Raw genomic sequence first — 10,113 nt, 5'->3', positions numbered from 1 at the left:
GACTGTTTCCTCTCTGCTGTATTGTATTTCCAGCAGACATTTGGTAAGTTGAAGTCCCCCACGAGAACAAGGGCTAGTGATGGTGAGACTTCTCCCAGCTGCTTATAGAATATTTCGTCTGCCTCTTCATCCTGGTTGGGTGGTTTATAACAGACTCCCACCATGACATCTGCCTTGTTGGCCTTCCCCCTGATTCTATACCCATAAACATTCAACCCTATCGTCACCATCATCAAGCTCTAGACAATCAAAACACTCCCTAACATACAGGGCTACCCCACCGCCTCTCCTTCCTTGCCTATCCCTTCTGAAGAGTTTATAGCCATCCATTGCAGCGCTCCACTTGTGCGAGTCATCCCACCATGTTTCCGTGATGGCAACTAAATCATAGTTTTCCTGCTGCACAATGGCTTCCAGCTCCTCCTTTTTGTTGCCCATGCTGCGGGCATTGGTGTAGATGCACTTCAGTTGGGCTATTGATCCCGCCACCTTTTTGGGGAGAGAAACCCCCTTTGATCTTTGCTTAAGGTCCTTACAAGGATACCACATTAGATGAACCACTATTAACCTCAGCTTTGAAGTTACCTCTGCTACATTTTCCCCTGTAGATATATCTCATAAAATATGAAAACCTCCTGGTGTCACAAATACAAATGGGCTATTGATCCCGCCACCTTTTTGGGGAGAGAAACCCCCTTTGATCTTTGCTTAAGGTCCTTACAAGGATACCACATTAGATGAACCACTATTAACCTCAGCTTTGAAGTTACCTCTGCTACATTTTCCCCTGTAGATATATCTCATAAAATATGAAAACCTCCTGGTGTCACAAATACAAAGTACTGGATGTGAGAAAGGCTGAAAGATACAACAGAAGGCAGTGAAGACGCTCAGCATTAAATATGGAGTAAGAAAGAGGGGCTTCTGAAACAAAGGACACCGAGGGGATAATGGATTAACCAAACCTGCCTCAGAAGCATCTCAAACTGTGAGTATATGCAATTTCGGCTGTCAGGCCATTAACTGGATGAACATAGAGTTGATAAGCTCTACTTGAGAGCAATAAGCTCCTTTAAATGATATTAATATTTAACATATATAAAAGCATTTGTCATTTGCAAAGCACTCTATAGAGTAACTGATGGATTCTGTAATGATCCCCAACTCCCAGACCAGGGAATGCAATTCTGGAGGGATAAATATCTGGCCCATGTCCAAATCAAGATTCACTGACAGAGCTATTATTCTAGCTCAAAATTAGGTTTCTAAGTTTCTGGTCCTTCTAGATTACATTGCTTTGTAGCCTTCAGTGGGTAGAAGCATGACACACAGACAGACAGAGCTGGAAGACAGGAGCTGACAACATGGGATGACATTTCTACCTCACATCCACTGATTGTCACATCGCTACCCTGGGCCACCGTCCACACCGAAAGACGCAGTTAAGGGAGTTAAACACAAGGAATGGAAATATTAAATATTTGATTGCCATGTGTTGTCCACCTCTCTCCCCTTTCTTTTAAGGAATTAATCTTGGGGAATTTACTGACCTCAATAATTCGTTAGGTCTTTCAGTACACTTTTTTTATATACATATATATTTTTTCCCATTTTTTTATATACAGATATATATTTTTTCCCAGTTTAATGAGATATAGTAAGTTTACTTGTAGGTGATCCTTAAAATATGACAGCATTTTTCTGAAATGTGACAGATTATTTCTCATGCTGCAGCACTGAGTTTCTGTGAAACAGCCACAAAACTTTGTGATTATGCAAAATTACTGTAGGAGAGCTTCACCTTCAGCCTCCTACATGGTTTCCTGAGATGTCTCCTGAGACAGACCCTCAGTCTTCCTGCCCTGCTAACTCCCTTTGTATATACTTTTTCTCCCCAGGAGAAAAAGCACAGTGGAAGTCATCATTTCTCTTGGCTGGACACAGCATCCTTTTGCTGTAGCTGAACTTCGCGCACATGGAAAGTGGACTCCCCTGGGGACCTACCAAGTGTTCCCACGGGACAGAGTGGGCTGTGCCAGAGAGGTACCTGCAGTTGCATCCTCAATACACACAGTATGCTGACAATACCACCTAGGAAGGATGCAAGGTCTGGATTGTCCATTTAAGGTATGTAAATGCATGTGTCACTCCAGTTGCACTTGTTCCCTGAAATATTTGTGCCTTCTAAACTGCTTCCTGAAATATTTGCGCCCCCTAACTAACTTCTGTTTCAATGCACCCAATGGTCTGCTCATCATCATAGCTCTGCCATTTGAGGATTCATCCTTTTAGGAGCTCTATTCTCATCAATATTACATTCTGCCTAGGAAGTCTAACCATCTTAGAAGGAAATAAAGTGATTATTGATGACAGTCAATACAACTTCAAAATATTTCAGCAGTGTAAGTAGAAAAAATGCATACAAAATTTATATTGGACATTATTCAAGAGCTATTCAGAACTTGCACGAAAGAGAAATCTGACAAGCAATAAAACATGATGGCTTTATAAGCTAGCATTTTGACACTTCAACTCCAACAGAGTCCAAATTTAGGAAAAAAGTGAAAATTCCTAAAAGAAAGTATTATTCACAGCATTTTTTTTGCATAAGTGGAAGTCTAACATAACAAATCTCCCCTTCTGCTCCATCTTATATTCTCATAAAGATCAGCCTGCTAGACAAGATTTCCATAGAAATCCTATTTGGTAAAATTTGCTTGATTCTATTCCAAAAAGTGACTCACATTTTATAACCAAGTGGCAAAAGCTGAAATGAGTTTGACTCTTTCCATCAAAGCCAGTATGAGTCATTCTTCCAGCTTAATGGTTCGCACGCTATTCTTGACAGACAAAACTGGGACCGCGGGTCAAGAAATGACAATTTAATAGTCACAAAGTATGTGGCCAGATAGCTATTGCTAGTCTGAAGGAAACAACGCAGGACTTGGCCAGTGAAACTAAAAGATACTTGACAGCATGATCGCTAAGTTGCTGTAAGAGTAATAAAATCACAGCTCCTGTGTTAGCATAGAAAAATTTGGCCTAAACTGTAAAGCCGTGGTTAAATAAAAATCATAAAGTTCTTCCTCATCTGCCACTCTCCAAAGCGCTTACAACAAGAGCGGCTGGAAGATGCAAGGGCTGAGTGCAATCTGATTGTAAAGACATCAGGATTTGGCTCCCAGTCAGATACTGCTTTCCTCCGCCCTCTCTCCTTCTTTGTCTTCCTGCAGGTTCCCCTTTCAAGCCTGCAGACTATCCCGTCTCTACCTTTATACTCTTTTGTCCTCCCCAGGTGGCTTTTCTTCCCCACCGCACCCTGTAGTTGCCTGAAGGAGGGCTGGCTTTGCTGAGCCCTCCAACACACATCCTTCCCCTCCCAGCCTCTCCTTGTGGCCTCTTGACCTAAAGCAGGCTCAGGACAGGCTGGTCCACTGCCCAAAGACCACCTCGGTGACATGGCTGGAAAGGCTGAATGGAGAAACGGGTCCACTCTGAGATGCTGAATTTGCTCATGCCCACTATGAGATGCTGAATTCGCTCATGCTCTGCTTTCTCCATGGCCTTCTGGAGTTGAAGGCAAGGCATCCTCTTAGCATGGGTCTGCCCACAGGCACAGACCGGTTCCTAACTGACAGTGTAGCAAAGACTATCCCTCCCAAAAGTAGGCTCCTGGCAAAGTCCCAGCAGGGAAGGCAAGTTTCCTTACAGAAAACCACCAGCAACTTCCTGCCAGTAACGTTCAGACACAGTTATGATTCACAGACACCGTGGAGAAGCACATAAAACTCACCACTCTCACTGCTATTTGCTCCTGACATTTCCCCTGCCTCCCCTGGGTGTCTCTCATGCCCCCACTAATTTCATGACGGTCAGAACTACTGTTTGGACAGTGACTCAATGTGAATCTCGACTCAGCAGAGTACCAAGGAAAAGAGAAGCCCTATGGGATCAAATCCTTCTTTGTTTATGGGCTTTGCTGCCCATAATTCATTTTCTGCATTCTGTTGTGGCATGTGCTGACATAAAATTAATCCAAAGTCTCTGGCTGTTCCAGGGACTGCTCATGGTCCCTCATCCAGCTCAAATCTGTGCAATGTCTTCAACCTCCAGAGGAAACAACGGAAGCATCTCTGTGCTTGGCACTGGCGAAATATCAGGCTATTCATTCTTTTGCTTATATTAGGAACCTAATTTCAACTATTTTCCTCCGGACAGGATGAAAAAAAGAAGACAAAAAGCAATATACCTCTACTTCACATGCATATTCTGATCCATCCAGGAGTGTCACTTTGCACTGCATACTTTTCGGTTTCTTGACGATCTTTAGAGGAGACTTCGAAAGTTTGCTAGATGATGATTTTTGAGAGAGCTTGTCGTCCTCTAGCTGCTGGTATTCCAGCTGTTTTGCACTTGCAGCAGCAAACTCCTGTTCTTTGTCTGTGGCCTATAAAGAGAAAGAAAGATACTTTTTGAAGTGAGAGAAACTAATCACGCCATGCAGTACACTATGCACCCTGCACCCAAGCATTTAAGTGAGCCTAGTGTGGGGCTTGGATGAGAAAGCCCCAATGCAGGGGGCTTTACCTATTGAAAAGATTTCTCGTATTGCCCATATTACTCCCAGCCCTCCCTTCTCCCTCCAAAAGGTACAGAGTACCTGTGGAGGAGGGGCATGCATGGAAATACTTCAGGCTTCTATTTTTTCCATAGGTACAAAATCCCTCTTGGACCTGTTTTTTTGGTCTGTTGGAAATGCTGAATAATTGGTAAATGTTGTGATGAACAGATATTCCTACTGCTTGTTGATATTACTTTTAAGTCCTATTAAATCGTATGATGCTTCCATGGTGTCACACGGAACAGGAAAAGACCATCAGGTTTGCACTAATTTTGCTGTCAGTGAGAAACAGTCCCCTGAATGAGGGCACAGATCTCCCCGTGACAGTGTGAATTTTCAGGGGGATGCTGACGTGCCTGGGAGAGCAAAAGGCTCCCCAAGGGCCCGAGCAAAGGGTTAAACAAACAGGATGGAAGCATGGGGCCAAACAACTTTTATGTGCAGCCGGCTGGCTAATGGATGATAAGTACAGGATGAGAGGCTGAAATTTGCTCTCTGCAGATGCCCGATAAGTCCCTCAAGCTGGCGACAAGTAGGTGCTATTTGAAAGACAAATATGCTGCAGGGAAAAGGGGCAAGAAGAAACAACCGTGGTTACTTTTCCTTGGGTTCATCTGAGGGTCAGACCATTTGAAGAGTTACCGTGATGCAGCACAGCCTGTGGTCCTCTCCACGGCACTAGATGAAAGCCAGAACAGCTCTACAGCATTTCACCCTTCCTAGCAACAGCACTGTACTGCAGTCATTACCTTTCTCATCAGTTATGCTCCTGATAGTCTCCAAACAAAACCTCAACAGGAGTGCAGTAATACCTAAGCTAAAGCTTAAATAATATAAAATAAAAGTAACATCTTTCCGTTATCTCACTACAAGGAAAAAAAAACCCTGTTTTGTCTCTGAATGATTTCAGTGTAATAAGCAACAAGCATTGCTGGAAATAGATTGTAAAGTAATCCTCCAAGTCTGTTTCCATTCATTGTATATAATAAAACTTCATGAGAATGGAGCAAATCCATCCAAAGGCTTTAATCTGCTGTGAGACCAGAACAACCTTGCATCGTATAACCGGCAACAACAGTGTACTGCTAAATCACAGGGAACTTTCCCCAAGAGATTTCATACAAACAAGCCATAAGCTTCCCCTCTGCCTTGGGATGAATGGGGGAAAGAGGAATTCGGAGTTGTCTGTGCTACTGACAGCGCCAGCTCGCACCAAAGCCCCAGAAAACTGCAAAGAGGCAACTGCAAAGAGATGAGGCAAGACCCCAAGCTCCTCCTTGCCGTGAAAGCGAGGACATAGCAATGGTCTCCTGGGCTTCCCTGGGTGGGGAGACTAGAAGAAAGTGGGACTAGAAAGATAAAAAAGCAAGAGCTGCTTTCAAAATCCACATCACCACCTGAGCCGTGGATGTTATTCCCCAGGAGCAGCCCAGTGCCAGCCGGCTCTTCCCCCATCCAGCTCCAGCACTGGAGGACTTTCTCCTTCCAGCACTTGGACACCCGCGCTGTGTCTGGACGTCAAGGTCCTCGCATACTTTGAAGGCTGGTGGGAGATGAAGGGCACAACGTATGTCAGCGGATAAGCTGTTCGCTAAGCATTTAACGCTCACAGTGGCTGTGACGAAGGGGGAGAGTCCCCCCAGGGTCAGAGCAAGGCTTGAGGTCAGCTACCCCTCTACCACAACCGCGGCCAGCTGGCAAGTGGTCCACCCTACTGCACCGAGAGAAAAACAAGACTGAAGATGTCTCCTCCTGGGGCCTCTGTGAACAGCTGTGCTGCTGCTGATGGGCAGAGGGGCTCTTTGATGATTTCTGTACGTTTTGTTAAAGAAATCTGCCATGGAAGGTGCACATGCACATGTGTAGGTGAAAAAGCGGTAGAAATATACTGTCATTGCCAGTGGCTCATTAGTTTCACATGTGAGAGTTAACACTCCGCCCCAACAAAAAACAACCAACAAAAAAACCAGATGCATGGAAATAATCTTTTAAAAGAAAACAGGAAAGTTGCTTGAGAGAAAAGCCCACAACAAGGGCACCTGGCAGCCATTTAAATTTTAGAAGCATCTTCAGCCTACAAACAAATTCTTAGAATCCTTATGGATTAGTGATTGTTTTCCTTCACACGAAGACACTCAGTAACTCAAGACTACAGCAGAAATTTGCTTATTTATAATTTTTTTTTTAAATGCTGTTGAGGTTATTTTGTTTGTTAAGGTTCCTGTCTACATTAAGATCAGGGGAATGTGTCTAGGTTAAAATCATACAAAGGATTTTCTCTCATTTGTCTAGAGAACAAAACATGCCAAGAACTATTAGAGAAGATCCCCCAAACTATGCTGACATGTTCAGGCATTGAGGTACTTTCAGACTGTATTAAGCCTCTTCTCCCTAAAGAAACCCGACATTCTGGTATGTAGGGAAAAAAAAAAGTGGCCAGTGAAAAACCCATGTACTCAGTGAATTATTTTGAACTCTGCAAGCATAGTTGCATCTTCTCCTAAATTCTTCCCCAAGATACCTCAGTGCTCTATTTTTGCAGTATTTTCAGTGTCGTGGTCTAAATTCCAGTGCAGCACAAGTTGCTTCAGGGTTTGTGTTTTTTGATCATAAGCTCTCTCATCTCTATCTATATTACTGTACCTTACTATGACACAGTATGTTCAACCCCTTCTGAAGCTGGACCCCCCTCTCGAAGCAAGCCTTTGGAGTCACAGGATTCAGCAATAATGATCTTTGATGCTTCGCAGCTTCTCACTGGGGTATGAAGTGGTATTACCAAGCTTGCACCACGCATGAATCCCATCTACTTATGATAGTTGCTCAGAAATGTCAGTGCCCAACCCGTGCAACGCCTTCTTGCTCATTGTCAATGAGATAGGAAGGCAGGAAGATAGTAAGATTGCATTATTATACCTGATAGAAACGACTCATTTCTGTAGTAACTGCTAATCTCAACATGAAGAAGCCTTTTTGCCTTCATTAAAATGTTCTTTTTATGTGTATAGAATGACAACAAAAAGTCACTGTAATGGATCGGCAACTTAAATCTTTCTTCCCAAGGTTCTCTCATACGAGCGATAGCAAAAATCATCAACTTCCTCACTGCGATTACAGACAGCGAGAAAATGATACCCCTTACTCCTTCAATTTTCGGCTTTTTTAATGACACCATTGCCAGTAGTTCTGTCTCTTAGTGCTGCGTTTAAATGGTTCTTTCCTGTGATACAGGCACTCAAGCCACTACGAAATATACTGGGCAGATCACTGCAGCTGGATTTGGCAGTCAGCTTATAACAGAGACTTTTGGATTCAATCTGATAATCTCAATGGGAAGGTCTCACATGTCCCTTCACTAACCCAGTTCTTCTATTAAGGCTTCTACGGACACCGGCTCACAGGTGATCTTTGGGAAAAGAAGGGATCACGCAGCACACGAGAGCGTCTCAGGTCTCCAGACTCACACCTCTCTAAACACAGATGGACAGGTTTGGTGCCTAAGGTTTTTTTTTTTCTTGTGGTTATTTTGGGGTTTGGTTTGGTCTGTTTTTTTTAAGATGAAAAGAAACTTGGGGCAGAAAGATTACTGAAGATGTCTGGAAGAACAAATTTAATAATACTTATGCCTAGGCCTGACAGAATTACACTTTAAATTAATCACCAGTTTGTGCAGCACCTTTCTCTTTTGGACAAGCAGTCCTGCCTCTTTTCCCCAAACTAACCACATCAGTTTCTGATCTATTTCAGAGACCAAAATTATCCCAACACATAATTGGTGGATGTTGGAGCAAGAGCAGAGCGGTCTTTGGTGGGCATGGAGTGAGACTGATCAAGGGTTATCAATGGTAAAAATGGTTAGCAATCAAAAAAAAATTAGCAGTTCTTCCAATGGTTGATCTTCAATAGCAATAAACACCAGAAATCCTGCCCTGCCATGTCTACCTCTTGAGGTATTAGAATCAGACATAGACACCTCTTTTTATTTGGTCCCAGAAACATTTGCTGTCCCAAGCATTTAGGTAATGCACCCCTAAACGAGGGAGATACAAAAATACTTTGTATCTGAAATTGCTTATACCCCCATTTTTTCCTCACCAACAGGAAGTTTGGGCTGTAGCTCTGTGGACAAAAGCTTAAAACCCAAGACCACAGCCAGCCCCAAACAGCTTCCACAAGAGCACTTGAGCTAATTTTAAGTAACGCCTTACATCTGCTTGCTTCACCAGCACTGTCTCCCAGCTAGGTAAAGTAACGGGACCCCACTTCAAACAATCTGAAGTTTTTAAAGGGTGGAGGAGTTAGACTGACTTATTCACTCTTCAAAGGTGAATGCGATCAGATGGGGATCATAACCTTACGGATCTAAGGGATGCAATTTGCAGGTACCTCATTAATTGTGTGTCACTTACCCATGAAGAACAATGCCTGTTAATCCTACTGACGGGAACTTATTAACGGGAAAAGAAAGCAGCCTGTGCAAATTTAATAAGTGCAACAATGAACCAAATGGAAAAGCATGTGATAGCTCTTCTGAAACCTATTACATGAAAAGTTAAAGTAATTATAACGCAGTCGTTTCAGAACTACAAGAAGCTTAAGGGACCACAGATTCTTTGTGGCTCACACATCAGACAAGCAAGCATGAAATCAGTTTTCAGCAGGTGTCAAAGAAGAAATGAACTCTGAAAACATTTTCAGCTTCTTAAAAATTGGCACTGTTTGCTGCCTAATGCAAATGCAAGATTGAAGATGTTTCCTGCTTAGTTAATAAGACTGCTCTTACGTTTAAGCACCGGAGGCAGAAAGACCTGACATGAATTTCAAAACATTCTGCGTGAGAACTATTATTTTTTAAACACAAAAGACCAACAAGATCTACAGCATCACACCAAGCAGCCTTACATGCGTATCTGAATATATATTTCCTTTCATAATACACCAGGCTCATTATTTCCCAGGAGATAGGTGCATGCAGCAAGCACGCGCGCATGGGCTCCCTTACCTGCTCCTTTTTCACCGGCGTGCTGTGGGCTGCCACAGCCGAGAACTGCTCAAGCGCGTTTTGATGCTCTTCACTCAGCTGCTGCTGCTGCTGGTCCTGCGGCTGGGTCTCCACTGCCCCTTGCTGTGCGGGGCTCTCCTGCTGATCCTGCTCTTTATCCTTGGACTCGGAGTCCGATCCTGATTCTGTAGTCATGGTTGGTTATTCTGTAAAACAAGGTAAGCAGACCTACTGAGTACGACCTTGTAGCCGCGAATTTGTAGGCTAGGCTTACAGAATGGAGAAACGTCAGGTGCAAAGTTTTAGTCTTAATATGCCCGGCCTTTAAAACTAAAGTGGCTATTACTGGCCCAACGAAGATCCCTAGGAAAGCTTCCCTGGTGCAAAAGACAAGGTCTAAATGCATCTGTACTCTTGAGGAAGTTGCCATAAAAATCTTACTCTACATTATAATACATGGACATTATAGGAATTACGTTGAAGTACATAC

General features: G+C 43.3%; 1 protein-coding gene across 1 annotated transcript in view; it reads right to left on the bottom strand.

Annotated features, from left to right (window-relative positions):
• EPB41L3 (erythrocyte membrane protein band 4.1 like 3) overlaps positions 1-9,818 on the bottom strand; it is a 70,227-nt gene extending 60,409 nt beyond the window's left edge. Inside the window, exons 1-2 of the mRNA XM_009284109.1 lie at positions 9,624-9,818; positions 4,250-4,447 (exon numbers count right to left, since the gene is read on the bottom strand). Of these exons, the coding sequence (XP_009282384.1) occupies positions 4,250-4,447; positions 9,624-9,818 (393 nt within the window). The remainder of the gene's footprint in view (positions 1-4,249; positions 4,448-9,623) is intronic.
• Between the last annotated feature and the right edge of the window lie 295 nt (positions 9,819-10,113).

Source organism: Aptenodytes forsteri, unplaced genomic scaffold, assembly GCF_000699145.1.
Source record: "Aptenodytes forsteri isolate BGI_AS27 unplaced genomic scaffold, ASM69914v1 Scaffold229, whole genome shotgun sequence".
NCBI lineage: Eukaryota > Metazoa > Chordata > Aves > Sphenisciformes > Spheniscidae > Aptenodytes > Aptenodytes forsteri.
Note: the sequence above shows the minus strand (reverse complement) of the source record. Positions and strands in the feature narration are given on the sequence as shown.